Below are 14,255 nucleotides of genomic sequence, written 5' to 3'. Positions count from 1 at the left end.
GTAGGAGGCCGAGAGGGAGATCGAGTGCGAGGGAAAGAAACGGAGGTCGAGAGGACGTTAACAATGAGAGGGAGAAGGGAAACGAGATGGAGCATGGATAACAGATATGGAGGCCAAGAGAGAGAAGAAAACAATTTCGGAAGAAGAAGTGATGAGAGGAGGAGACCGAGAGAGGGAGGGTGTGGGAGAGACCGAAAAAAAACCGACGAGGTTCGAAGCGCAGCGCCTGCTTCATCCGGATGATACTGCAAAAACTGGATTCCCAAAATTAAACTATGGAGATAATTTTTGGATTCATCTGATTCATCAACATAAACTGAATATATGGTCTTTACGTCAGGAGATGAACTGACTAATACTTCTGGTATTTGATCGCTCTGTATCATCCCCTTGTCAATTTCGCCCATTCTTGTAAAAATTTTGGTTACCAATAAGGGGCATAGAAGAGCCAGATTTCAATTCGTCGTGAAAAGAGACACCCCTAGTCTTACATCAAAAGACTTACATCAAAAGAGAAATCAGGTGGATGATATACGTAAAAGATTGGACAAACCTTCCCTACAAAGTCTCATTTTTCACTTCAAAATGAAGCAACAATTGACACTAACATGAAACTAAGAAAAAATATTTCACACTTGGGCGGGTAAAACGTCACAGCAGCCACGGCTTGATTTGGGATTAGAAATCTCTGAGCATGCCGTATTCACTTGGCCTACTGCCTGATTGAAATCCAATAGCTCGATATACTCATTTAGCCAACTTGTTTCTAAAAGCAACATTAGCAGGTCCACTCCCCGCGCCTCTGCGCTGGTATCCTCTTCCCATGAGAGGTCGAACGTTTCTTTGGTTGTTTCCTTGCTGCCTCGACAGGGCCTTCATCCTCTGCTCCTTCATGTTAGCAAACAGAGAATCCAAGGGTCTGTGGCCTCTGCCTGGGGACAGCCTTCGCCTGTACAACACAAGACGAGATTCAAAAATATCCTCACAAATCACCTATCAACAAAACACTCTTCTGCATACGACCTAGCAACATCCAGGCATATATCCTCAACTACCGTCTCATCTACACCCGTCTCTGAGGAAAACTAAACACACTCCAGACCACCGAGATAGAGAGAAGGCAGTATCCTCTGTCATATTCCCATACCCTCTTGTCATAAGTTCCTCTCAAATGTTTTTTAACAAATAGTAAAAATACAAAACATACAAAACAAGTCAAGCAGTCGCATACCCGGCTACCCGATAATGCATCTTCAACAACAGCCAACCTGCACAGGAGAAAACCACCATCAGTATTCAACGACAGACACAGCTCTCTCAACTTCTACTCCAATCAGCGAGTATCAATTCAGCTATAGAAGCCCAACCTGATGAACAACTTTCTTGGTGACTCCTAAATTTTCTAGCAAACCCCTTCCTCCACTCCCAACACTGTAACCCTGCCATGTCAATTGGATTTATCAACCAACAGGTATTACAAATAGAATGAAGACCCTTCCTCAAATCTTTCCCTGAAGTTTAGTTCTCTATTAAAATAACCACGATCGGGTATATGACATTTTAAGGCATCTGGCAGTGCACTTCCAGAGAGGCCTTTTTTAGAAGCAGTTAAAAAGTGAAGACCTCAAGAAAACCAATCTTTATGCTTCTAAAAATTGGGGAGCGTCAAATAATAAGCTTTTGCCATTGGGGAAGAAGCACCGGCTTAGGAGATACCTGATTACTGTTATTCGAGCCATGCCTGCCTACACATCCCAACTGTTCCCGCTATAATTAAAGCTCTTTGGTAAAACTGACCTTTCTATCAATAAAAACCTGCATCATTAGTAAATTTTTTATTCAGTAAACACCTCAAGAACAGTTTGAAATTCATAAAAAATTGACTTTTTGTTAAAGAAATAAAACAAAACAAAGAGAAAGATATTTGCTTGGCTTTCGTAAATGATAGGGGAAAATAACTAGAAAATAAAGACTCGGAGGAAGATTAACCTGCATTTCCTCAGCAAGATTGTTCAGACATCAAGTTGTAGTATATATTAAGTGCATAAGATCAGCATGAAACCACAAGTGAACGTTTTAATCTCTGTTTCACTTAAACAAAACGATAGGGCTCCATTGTATTTTATCTTCCAAGGCACTGTGGCTTAACTTTGGACAAAATCTGGCTGGGGAATGCCTGCATCACTATCTTCACTTGGAGCTGATTTGGGATTATCACTCCCTCGGACTACTCTATTGTAGATAACTTTGAAGGAGTGAGATCCATATGGCCTATTCAGCAGACTTATAGGCATCCTGAGGGTCTGCTTTCTGTTCCATCTCCCCCTAATCAAAATGTTAAAGCTCCCATCACCTTCAACTTTCGTACTTTTTGTCAAGAGATACTTCTCATCACCGTTCTCACGTTCTTCTGTTCGAGCAGTTACAGATCCATTTTCAACTGATTCACTCTTGCAGGGTTTGGAGTCACAACTTTCTAGTTTATCCTCTAACTGGACCATTCCTTTTTCAGTAACTTCACTAGTACAACTAGCAACATCAGAAACTAATGTCCCCTCTATCTTTGAGGCTTCCTTGCACTCAGTCTCCCCTAGGGGTGTTGAACTTGTCCCCTCAATTTTATCATTTTCTATTTCAGGCTCCATAATGGGCTCAACCACTGAATCCACAACGGGTGGCATGATGGGAAAATCAATTGGATGACAGGGCCACACAGCTCCAGGGATAAATTCAGATGCATTTGGGTTCATGTTACAAGGCCACCCCATATGATTGGGATGAAGCATGCTATTGTTCATTACAAAAGTGCCGCTTGGCACAGTTTGGGCTTGTGGGTAAGGAGTGTACATGAATGGCATTGGGTGCAAAACATTAGGGGGTCTAGGAGTTGAAACATAAGGGTGATGAGGAGATGAGCAAATGGGATTCACAGCTGGCATTACAGGTGCAACCCCAGGGTGAACGGTCATACTCACTGGCCAAGGCATAATTGGAGGAACTACAGCAGGACCTGGAGGAAGGCCGATATCCATGGGTATTGGACCCCGAGCAATGGTTGTAGATGGGCTGAAGGGAACAGCTGATGCGGACAATTTCCTGTTAGGTGGATCCTGAGTATCTTCAGCATTCACCGATAACATTTTAGGACCATCTTCTTTGGTTTCCATCATAACAAATTTGTCTTGAACTTCTCCTCCCAGAGCACTGGAGTTCGAATAACTGTCGGGCTCAACCTTAGCAGACACTTGAATACAGTTCTCTCCTTCTGTATGGTCTGACTTTGACCCAGCCTCAACACTGCTACACGCAAGGACATCCTGACCCTCTTCCCCATTGGGCAGGTTTGTATTGCTATCATTTTCAGTGCTAATTATTAAGATCCCCTGATCCTTTAATTCATGATTTTCAGAATTTGAAGTTACATCTTCAGACACTACCTTGAATGTTTCTCCTCCAGATTCATCATTAGACAAGCCCTCTAGCTTCTCATTCTTCCCATTTCCCTCTGATGCATATACAAGTTCTGGAATACAAGCAGGAACCTTTTCCTTTGAATTCTCTGTATCCACTGAGACTGATTCTGTTGCTTCTTTTTCTCTTTCCAGCTCTCTGTTTTCTAAAACTTGTTCTTTCAATATTGTCACCTGCATCTTAGCAATTGTCCCTGGTGGAGCCAATGCTACATCTTTGTAAGAAGGAGATCGCCCTATTCTAATTAGTGAATCACTTCTTTTTGTAGTCTTTACTTCTTTTGCCACAGTATTTGGCTGAGATTCAGCTAGAGGATCACCTCCACTTCTACCAGTCACAGTCGTCTCAACTTTTTTGCCAGACGAAGGTACTGATTTTACCCTGTATGTGACCGTCTTGACCAATTTTCGACTGAATTTCATGCCTGAAGAGGGAGTTCTGGTAGGCTGGTAATCTGTGTAGTTTGCAGGAGTTATGGTCCTCTTCTTGAATACATAATAGCGACTGTGTGTGTAAGAATTCTTAGTTTTAGAATGAACTGCTTCAGGATCTATCTCCTTCTTCTGATAATTGTAGACTTTTCCAATACTAGCCCTCCTTTGTCTCAGTCGTTGGCCGGCTAGGCCATTGGACCTTGGCCTCCGAACAGGTTGCCACCCATCTTCTCCCTCTTTATTTTTTTCTGTTAATTCCTCAGTTGTAGCAGACTGTTGGTCCTTTAGTACTAGTTCCTTCTCCTGGTTCGAACGAGTCTGAGCAGGATTCATTTGGTTATTATTGTCCTGGACAAAAGCACTAATTGGTTCACTGTCAACTTTTCCTTCATCTGAACCCAACAGAACCGAGTCCTTCTGAGAATCATCCTGGCTAGGAAGAACAAAGTTTTGGTTGGACCTTCCTTTGACCTGTAAGAACACAATTTGACAATCAATACCAAGTACCTTTGCATAAGTAATGTCCAAGAAATACTAGTCAAGAGAACTGGAAATTCAGTTAATTAATTAAGCATATAAAAATCTTAACAATGGTCTCACAATATCTCTATTCCGTAAGAACAAGAATCTCTTCCAAAACAATTTGAATGAATTTAGCAACTCGCACTATTAAGTGGTTTTAGGAACAAAAAAGCATGGCTAGAAACATCTGGCGATACCTTAGCCCCAATGTTCTTCCTTTTAGAAGCCTCCCCATCTCTTACTCTTCTGTCCTGCTTCGGGTTAATGTAATCAAGCAGATCCGAAACACTGCAGTGGAACAGGAATTAGCCACAAATTAATATGCATATTCAGAGCACCAAGAATCTTTCTACAAATAATTCAAAGGTAGTTCTCCAAAAGAAAAAAGGAAGGAAGAAGAGAAAACATTTACTTTGACCAACCACCTTTTCATATGACAGTTAAAAAAGGCATTATGAAGTACCTCAAATGTCCTTTGCTGGCAATTGACGCATCTGGCTTTCGTGTTCCATTCCGAGCAGCTTCTTGTTGTTCAAATGCCTTGGACTCAAAATAGTCAAGCCAAGCAGCAGCATCCTACAACATCAAGTCAAAAAATTGTCAAAATATATGTATTAGAGTAAGGAGTTACGCAAACTTGAACACTTAAACCCTAACAAATTCCTCACGATCGTACCTGTGTACGGAGATCATCTGGACCAAGCTTGGCCTTTAGAATTTGTAAGGTTGTTTGTTCATGCTGGACACTCAATGGGTATGCTTCCATCAAAGAAAGTGCAATGGCTATTGCATGGTAACTTGCAGCAGTCTACAGTGCATAGAAAATGTAAAAAAGTTACGTCTTGTTTCCATCAGAACTGGTTTCATGAAAAAAATGGCATTAATGGAGGACACCAATAAAGCCAGGAAAAAATATGAAATAATGTAGGAGCATCAAGATTGAATTGAAATATATAAGCAGATGATCCACTAAAAACTTTTAAAGAATCATTTTTCAAAGAGCAAGAATAAATTAATTAAAAAAAAAAAAACTATGCTACTGACTAGCTGGTTATAGACCCACTAATTTAAGTTGGTTGGTCCAACCATCAATTACGGGAAAATGGGCAAAAGACCTTATTTTGTGCTTTTCTTATTATACTTGGAAAATATGTGTAATGGGACTAGGAGCAACGAAAAAAAGGAAAAGGATAATAGTGAGACCTGAATATGGTCTGGACCAAGTAACCTTTGGTTACATTTCAGAGCCTTGTGGAGATATCGAAGGGCTACATGTACATTTCCAAGGCCTTCCTCCATCATTGCCACGTTTATATAAGTAGCCGCAGTGTTAGGGTGAGATGGTCCACAAGTTAGATGTAAAAGATACAGAGCACGCTTTACATACCTAATGAGAAAGACAAGTAAAACATAAATTATAACAAATGTTTAAAGAAATAATTGAAATAACTATCAAGCAATAATAAGAAAATTACTTTAGAGCGAGCTCTGTATGTTGAAGACGGTAATAAAACACTGCAAGATCACCATAGCTCTTCATTGTATCTGGATGATCAAGCCCAAGCTCTCTCTCATTGATATCTAATGCCTTTTGTTGATAAATTGTAGCCTGTGGATGAAATTAACACTCAATACTAACTCTTTCCCGGAACTGTTTATAAGATAAAATAAACTGGTAGAAATGTGAGAAACCAAGCAGCAGGTGAAGAGATCTTGTTATATGTTAAGTGAATGGTGGCAATGGCACTAGAGTAGACCTGATTAAAGTCTCCTGTGTGGTAGAGAACTACAGCAAGAAGGCTGTAGGCTCCTGCGGTCATCCGATGGTACGGCCCACATACCGATACAAGTTTAGCTAAAGCCTGCACAATTGTGCAATCATTACCCTAAAATTGTACAACTGCTACGTTTGGATGTTGAAACATAGAAAATCATCTACCAATGTGATACCTTTGTGCCAAAGCTGACAGCATCTTCAAGTTTTCCTTTATCAAGAGCTGTCTTTGATGATTCCAATAATTGGCGTCCATCTGCAGATGAGCATGCTACTTGCTACGAGGGGAAACACATGCAAAATTTAGAGTTCATCAGTTATACTAAATTAGTAATACTAATATTAATAAAAACACTAACTACAAAAACACACTAGCGATAACACCAAATCTAGGAAAGAATATTATATATATACATTTAACACTTAAATTGACAAAGAAAATGGAAAAGTTTTCTGTTCCAGTGATTTCACCTTGTGCACTGGTACCAAGCTAATTATATCTGACTTTTGAAATGGGTCTGGAGAATCCATATGAAAATCCCTAGGAGCCAGCTCTATTCCAACCTGCAAATAAGGCACAAATAGATCCATATCAAAAGTCCCTTCGGCCAATTCTGTGACTATCAGGCCTGCCCTTCTTAGAAGCTTTAATACCTTGTGACATAATCCCCTCAGAATGGCAAACTTCCTCATGTCTCGGTAGCTTGAAGCATTTAATTCCCAACCATACCGCTTCACCAAAAATACCTCCAGCCATCTCCACACAAGACAATGAGCATTACCAACAGTATTTGATTGTTCAGGCATTCCTAGCATCAAATTTAGGGCAGCAGCTAATGATGCCGATATGTCATCCACATCAATGACAGCAGCAACTACCGCAATGAGAATGTGCTTGAAGGCTCTAATTATCATCTCATGAATGCAGAGAGATTGAACATGCGAAAGCTTTTCTGAAAGCTTAACCTGGTTCAGACATGACAAATGTTATTTTTTTAAAAAGAGAAAGATCGTGTACCACCCAAAGGACCAAAAAGAGCACCTAAAGTTTATTAGGAATAAATTATGTCCAGTAACTCCTAACAAAGAAAACTTATATGCCCTCCAAGTTTAGGTTAAGAAGCAACCATTCTTAATGCTTTTCAATTGATCTCAACACTGCAGGCTACATAATTCATATATTTCTTAACCAGTTGTTCATGTTGATCATCATTTCTTCAGAAAGTTACTTCATAGCATGACTGATGCTAGAGAGCTACACTATCAATGCTAAAGCCTAAAATAAATATATGCAGTCTTAATGATTTTGAAGATCTGACAAACAAACAACATAACTCTTTTGGGTTCACGAATCCCTTGAATATGCCAAAGAAATATCTATATCTACATATCTATCTACACACACACATAGAACTGATTCAGTACGAAAAGCCATTTGGTGCGAAACGGTTGAAATAGCTGTTTTGCATGTTTCTCACCAAATGGTTTTTCGTATTGGATCAACTCTGTGTGTATATATATAACATAGCTAATGTAGTTACATGAAACAAAGAAAACAAAATACCACATGTCCAAGAGAACGCATCTGGAGGCCTCTAGTATGCATGAAGTCAGTCAAAGTCCGACCATCAACGGGTGAAAGTTCCAATGAGCCAAAATCTGCAACCTGAAACCCAAGGAAAGGATAAAACATACATCCTCAACGACTGGGAAAGACAACTCCACATCAACTACATTAGTTACCAGTTTTGGCAAAGCCACTTCATTATAATATTTTTGGGCCATCGCCGTTAGCTCCTGTAAAGACTGGTTGTAACCAATGGAAATCATTATGAAGTGTCAAAAAATGAAACACAAAGGTATTGAAACACGACTAAATATGAATAAAATTATTGGTCAACAAGGAGACTGCTCCCAAACCACACCTTGTCATGAAGACCTGTCCCTGATTCTTTTAACCGTGTGAAAGCTGAATCAGATAAGAGCTTCTTCAATACCAATTCGTTGTCAGATGCTTTGCTTTCACCTTGAAAGTCTGCTGAAGAAGTTTTATACTTTTCTGTGTCACAGGCAGCTGCTACCTCATGAGTAGAAGTCCCTTCACTGGGAGATGTTTTCATATCACTAGAATCTAATTTCTTCTGTGAGTTCTTAAGAAACTTAAGAGGTTTGCCAAGTCCCTCAATGGTTGATTTACTTTTAGTCTTCTCTCCAGACTGTTTCTTGTCTTTCTCTGCAGTTATTTGATCTTGCAAGTGTTGTACCCAGCAAGCCCCAAGTTCCCATCTCAAAAAAGTTTCCTTCTCTGCTTCCTCTTCCTGAAGTTTAGTCAAACTCTCTTCCAGCACCCTTTTTACAAAAGTTGTAGCAGCATTCATGTCTTCACTCTCTGAGCTACGTGAAATAGCAGCAGCTTTGCCTTGTTGGCAGGGAGTCTTTTTCTGCAGAAGCATCCGTAAACTGAAAGCGCCAGTACTAACGTAAATAACTGATGCAGACTTAGAGTAAATCCAAATAATTCAAAAACTGGAAGAATCAAAGACTTCAGTACAGACCTGTTTATATTCAAGGCATTTGCCCCACTATCTGGTTGGTCAATGGTGCCAGAATTCTGAAGCGTAGGAACGCCAGATTTACTGGTGTCACTACCTTCAACTTTCACAGTTGCTATGTAACCACAATATCTTACATTGATGGCGCCCAATGTAGCAACATCCTGCACTCAAAAAGCATATATTCATCTTTTGAACACACGTCAAGTTTGATACTTTTGTTTAAATTAGATCTTAACTTTAAATAATTGTTAACACCAGGTAAAACAATATATTGCATAATGCATCCAAATCCTAGGTTAAATATTTCTGAAAAGAATTCAACGCCATTCATAATCACATGCATCCCAAAAATGCAAGTGAAGTTCACTATTTCCTATAACTCTTGATCAGGGAGAAACATGATAACATTAACAAAGAGAGCATAGTTTAAGAACAAAGTTTTCCATATGAAAATAGAATTTAATGGAAAGAAGAAACTTACATGAGCAGCTGTATTTTCATCTGCAGTAATTCCTTTCAGTAGATTTCTTTCAAGAAGATGTTTGGGCTGCATCCCAAGGGTCTTAGTTCCATCAATCTTGGTGTCCACCTTGATGCTTGCATCTGGAGTATCTTTTGTCACAGTTATACTTAAATCCCCAACTTTCTCAACGCCCAGTAATTTATCTTTTTCAACTGACGCAGGTGAATCAGACCTGATCATAACATCACGAATAGCAGAAACAGCTCTAAAGATTGCCACATCCACAAATAAACAGTGAGTCAGGAAAGCCTTCCTGTCACGAATTTGCCTCTCCTCTGCTGTTTTGCAAGGCAATGATGCAAGGCATGAAAACTCGTTAGCCCAAGGTATCAAGTCCCGTTCGCCATCTCTTCCCAAACCACCACCATGTCCTCCCCAAGCCTCATCCTCGGTAGGGAGAGGAGGAAAAACTGTTGGCAACTGGGCGGCAACAGGGGGAACAAGCCATGTGTTTGCACGAAATCCATAAGGAAGATTACCGAACTGCAGACAAAGAAGTGTTACTACGCCTGCTTTGCTGAATTGTTATATTAGCAAACAAGAAAAGTAGTTGATACTCGTTGAGAAGAACAAACTATGGTTTATCAATACCGTAAGCTTTAAAATCTCAACAAATTATTAACCAGCTCATCATGAGTTTACTAACCTTGTTACGTTCTAAGAATGCTTTCATTAGTTCATTATAAGCCTGTAATCAATAAAAAAGTCCAGGCATTTGTCAGCACTATGCAAAGAAATATCATATAACATTTTCACGACTCTTAGAAAATGAAAGAATGACATTGGGATGTCAAAATATCATATATACACCAGTAAGTTTATGAACTTACATTGTCAAAAGCTCTACTAAGCCTTCTTAACAAATCAACTAGGTTATGACACAATATTTGCTGCTTCCCCAGATTATAGAAACCTTTATTACAAGCTTCTACTACAACCAGCTTGCCATTGCAAAGTTTCACCTGCAAGTCAGCACAGGAAAAAGAGAAGTTAAGCTTTATACGTACACAAACAGACAACCCTTTAAAATTGGCGATATAAATCCACTTCTAGCGGAATCTTACATACCTCAAGGGTGAAGAAATGTTTTTCACCTAGAGTTTTGTCAGATTGCTCTCTCAGAGCCTTCCTTACAACTGCAATCAGGGGGGAAATAATTCAACGTCAATTATAGAATTGCAGGATATATATATCGTGGAGTGAAGGACGTCAATTTTGCATCGTCTAGCATGCGAACCAACTTCTTTTTATAGGAGTCACGTCAGAACTGGATGTCATGATGTGATCATAATGGCATAACGTCCTTAGAGAGGTGGGCCGAGATAATTAAAAGCCCAATAAGGAGAAAAGACACGCTGCGCCACGTAAAATTATTAAGTAACAAAGCTAAAGTGCGCCTCGTGACTCGGCTCTGAACGGACGGACCCCACGTTTAAGCAGCATAACTGTATCACTGGCCCGTCGGCGGCCTCCATGAATTGATCAAGCAAAAAAATCTCTCCAGGCAAAGAGTGAAAGAATCTTTTCTTACGAAGAATTCCCCCTTATGTTTTATTCTTGGAACAAAGGAAAAAGTTCGGTGTCGGAATTACACTGTAGCGGAGGCGTGAGATGCGAGAGCGAGAAGAATTCGTAGAAGGACCCAAGCTTAGGGCAGGCACCGCTCGTCTCCCCCTCCTCTTCCAACGTCGCCGCATCTTTTGCCGACAAAGGAGAAGAGGAAGTCGATGGCGGTGGAGGGGAAGGAGGCTGTGATTTGCTCGGGTGATGCTTCTTCTTCGCCTTGTCATCACTCTTCTGCTTATCCTTATTCTTATCTTGTAAAACCCCGGCACCATTTTTCCCATGCTCACCCTTGCTGCCATTGCTATGCCCAGACAAGCTGCCAAAGCAGGTGGTACACGCCACGATGTCCAGCACTCTCCTCACGTGCGCCACCGCATCCTCTTCTTCGTAGTCCTCTGCGAAGTTCCACACAAAAATAAAACTTCACGCGCCATTTTATTTTCTCCCAGTCATTTATACTTAAATTGCAGTAATAATTTCCAAAATTCGGTATAAGCCTTGTAGTAAAGAAATTAGAATACCATCAACCAATGTTAATCCGCAGGGCTTCAAAGCAGCCACGTCCACCGTATCCTTCAATCGTTGTCCTCGCACCTAGAAAAGGAAAAACCGGATTTGTCATCCAATAAGCAACAATCATTCGTGATTTCGCACAATAAGCTGCTTAAAGAAACAAACAAAACGAAGAAGATTGAAACAGAAAAACAGAGAAAATGCGAAACTGTCGAATGGGTCCACATGCGCGCATTTCAGGCATTCACAAGTTTGCGGGAAACTATGCCGGCTAACATGCACGCCGCACGCCTTATGTCACAAATCACCGATCATGTATGGGTCATAAATAGAAGTCTTTTTGACGGCTCGGATTGATAAAGATTGAGAGAAGCAGTTACCACGGCAAGTACTGTCACACGCTTTCCACGTTTGAACTTGGTAGAGTGGACTCATGGACCATGCCAGTGGCATTGCTGCGGATTCACGGCTATTTAAGCGAACTACCGGAATAATGACTTACCAACTGAGAATTAGATTACGTGCGAACTTTAAATGAGATTAACGAGAATGGGCAGTTTACCTCGTGAGAAAGGGAATAATTGGTGAGGCCACATGTTACCGTGTGCACGCACAACAGCCGACGAACATCTATAATCCTGTCCGTAGATATGCCCTGCTCCGGCCAGAAAATATGTCAATTTACCAGAATTTCCATTTCTTTTTCAAATATTAATGACATTTACTGAAAATGAAAAATACGTAAAATATTATGAAAAGATCCAGGTTTCAAATGAAAATTACTTTTTCCTTTTTGTAAGAGAGCCTCTTTAATGTATTAAACAGTATTTGTTAAACTTAATCTGGATATCAGAAGTAAAACACGATTAGTTAAAGTATCCTTTAATGACATTAAGCAAAGACAATCAACGCCTCTAGGAAGCTGAAAGCATCAGACTTGGGAGATAACTTGGAAGATTAACTGTTCTACAACCAATCTCGTTTGCTTCAAACAGAGATTGATTAATTATTTTCAGAAGAAAATTCCAGGATGAGATGAGCTTCAGTACGAGATTAATCCGCGGAAGTGGAAAAGGTACTGAAGATAAGAGCAGAATCAAACCTTCAAGACAATTTGCGATTCGTCTGGAAGTTTCACAGTGATGTCCATAACGACAGGAAGAGCTGTGAATTAAAAGAAATAAAACACGGAGAGATGCTATTACGGTATTGAAACAAGATACTAGTACAAAAAGACAGTGACGACAGAGAATCTAGAGCGGTTCGAATATGTAAACTACGATTAGTATTAAGATAATAGTGTACCCTTCTCTTCTTTCTTCTTCCTCTCGCCTTTCGCCTTGCCACGACTGCTTCTCGGAGCCATTTCCAATTACGGTTGGCAACAATCTCCACGTACCTCGGATCTTCTTATCTGATCACGATAATAACAAGTAAAAGTTCATCAAAACATGCTCTGGCATCAACAAATCAACAGCTCCAATATATATCGAAATCCATCCTATTCGCAGATTAACAAACAACAGAAACATCAGTTTTTCTTATTGAAATAAGTCGACAATCATGAAGAGTTACCGATAACTCTTCTTATAGAGGCCGAGTGAACTTCCGAGATCCAAATTCCAATCTAACGAAACGAAACGAAAAAAAAATAGAAACTCCTTTCAAAGCTTCTGCTAGTAAGGACTGAAGAAAGAGGGGCGGCAGAACTTGAATAAATCTCGTCTCAGTGAGTCATTAAAGCTACGAAAGGGCTCAGGCTTCAGAGAGTGGAAGAGAGAGAGGCGAGGCGGAGCTCAGTTCGTTTGAGAGACGAAGAGGTGGAGCCGCGGAGAGGAAGCGTACAGAGAAGGGTGTGTGTGATAAGGCAGGAAGGGTGGTGATTTAACCAGTCAGAAATACGTGACAGAGCAGACGTAATAATATTTTACAATTTATTATTCTCTTATTGGCTAATTTAAAAAACTGATCGGACGCCCGGGAATGCAGCACAATGCCATGATCCAGACCGTCAGTCTGTGGGACCCAGTTCAAAATATTAGATAAAACTTGGGCCGTCCATCTGTCGAAAAGAGTGGGACCCAAGAGTATACTTTATTTGTAATTCAGCATCGACATTATGAAGCATGATTACACTAATAGTATACTTAACTACATGCTTAGCGCATGCACAAAACATTACAAATAAAATTTTCTTTTAACCATGTGTAAGTCCAAGATTGAATCAGGATCGTCTATTGAATTCTGAATACGATCATCCATTCTTTTTCATTAGTGGACTTAAGTTAGTAATTACTAATTTTTCTAAAAAAAAAATCTCCACTAAAAACAAAAATGACAGAAAATTCGTCTTTTTAACCAATTCTTTGTATTAAAATAAATTATTTTGAAATAATAAAAAATAATAATTAAAATGGGTGATAAAAAAATTATTTTAGGCTTTATTGGGTTTTTTCTTAATAAAATTTTTTTTATAATTCATAAAAAATTTGTAAATTTAATATTAAATATTTTAAATCTATTGTCTACTTGAGGATAAATATTTAAACTCTTGAAACCTTATTTTAAATATTTATATTTGTATTATGCAACTAATCGACATATTTATTATCTCTGTCGATTCTACGAATTTGGAAAATAAAATTTTGTACCGACATATTAAGATTTCATTTGTCGGTTTGTTATAATCACAATGTATAAATTATAATAAGAGTAAACAAGTGAAGGAGGCTACCATGGTACAAAAGAAGAAAAATAATTAAGGGAAGGAATGGGATAGAAAGCAGGCAATGGGTGGGAAGTGGTTGGAATTTGGTAGCAGGGATGGAGTGGTGACTCCAACCACCACCCAATATAGTTTTCTAGCATTAATGAGAGATGAATGAAGCGGGCGGTGA

The 14,255-nt window shown here is 39.5% G+C and overlaps 1 protein-coding gene across 1 annotated transcript; it reads right to left on the bottom strand.

Moving 5' to 3' along the window:
- Positions 1-381: 381 nt before the first annotated feature.
- On the bottom strand, positions 382-13,195 carry LOC137961876 (protein REDUCED CHLOROPLAST COVERAGE 1-like). The gene is made up of 28 exons (XM_068808485.1): positions 12,934-13,195; positions 12,664-12,772; positions 12,461-12,522; positions 11,921-12,013; positions 11,367-11,439; positions 10,872-11,240; positions 10,348-10,415; positions 10,110-10,241; positions 9,926-9,967; positions 9,238-9,762; positions 8,757-8,917; positions 8,127-8,661; positions 7,945-8,007; positions 7,766-7,867; positions 6,856-7,167; positions 6,673-6,765; positions 6,378-6,479; positions 6,185-6,289; positions 5,903-6,036; positions 5,631-5,814; positions 5,104-5,235; positions 4,891-5,003; positions 4,625-4,715; positions 1,990-4,376; positions 1,717-1,815; positions 1,368-1,439; positions 1,232-1,268; positions 382-949 (listed from the first exon to the last, which is right to left on the bottom strand). The coding sequence occupies exons 2-24, from the start codon at positions 12,722-12,724 to the stop codon at positions 2,145-2,147; spliced, it is 5,784 nt and encodes a 1,927-aa protein (XP_068664586.1). The 5' UTR covers positions 12,725-12,772; positions 12,934-13,195; the 3' UTR covers positions 382-949; positions 1,232-1,268; positions 1,368-1,439; positions 1,717-1,815; positions 1,990-2,144.
- Positions 13,196-14,255: the final 1,060 nt, after the last annotated feature.

Source organism: Aristolochia californica, unplaced genomic scaffold (assembly GCF_029961685.1).
Source record: "Aristolochia californica isolate CCGP_79_NKW_82.1479 unplaced genomic scaffold, dmAriCali1.0.hap1 SCAF_4, whole genome shotgun sequence".
Classification (NCBI taxonomy): Eukaryota; Viridiplantae; Streptophyta; class Magnoliopsida; order Piperales; family Aristolochiaceae; genus Aristolochia; species Aristolochia californica.
Note: the sequence above shows the minus strand (reverse complement) of the source record. Positions and strands in the feature narration are given on the sequence as shown.

What these genes read in the sequence shown, in the direction of transcription:
- LOC137961876 (XM_068808485.1), bottom strand. Translation starts at nt 12,724, where the DNA reads ATGGCTCCGAGAAGCAGTCGTGGCAAGGCGAAAGGCGAGAGGAAGAAG. An exon ending in CGGATTAACATTGGTTGATG is followed by an intron (nt 11,241 to 11,366) that starts GTATTCTAATTT and finishes GGAACTTCGCAG; the next exon opens with AGGACTACGAAGAAGAGGAT. An exon ending in GCTTGGTACCAGTGCACAAG is followed by an intron (nt 6,480 to 6,672) that starts GTGAAATCACTG and finishes TTCCCCTCGTAG; the next exon opens with CAAGTAGCATGCTCATCTGC.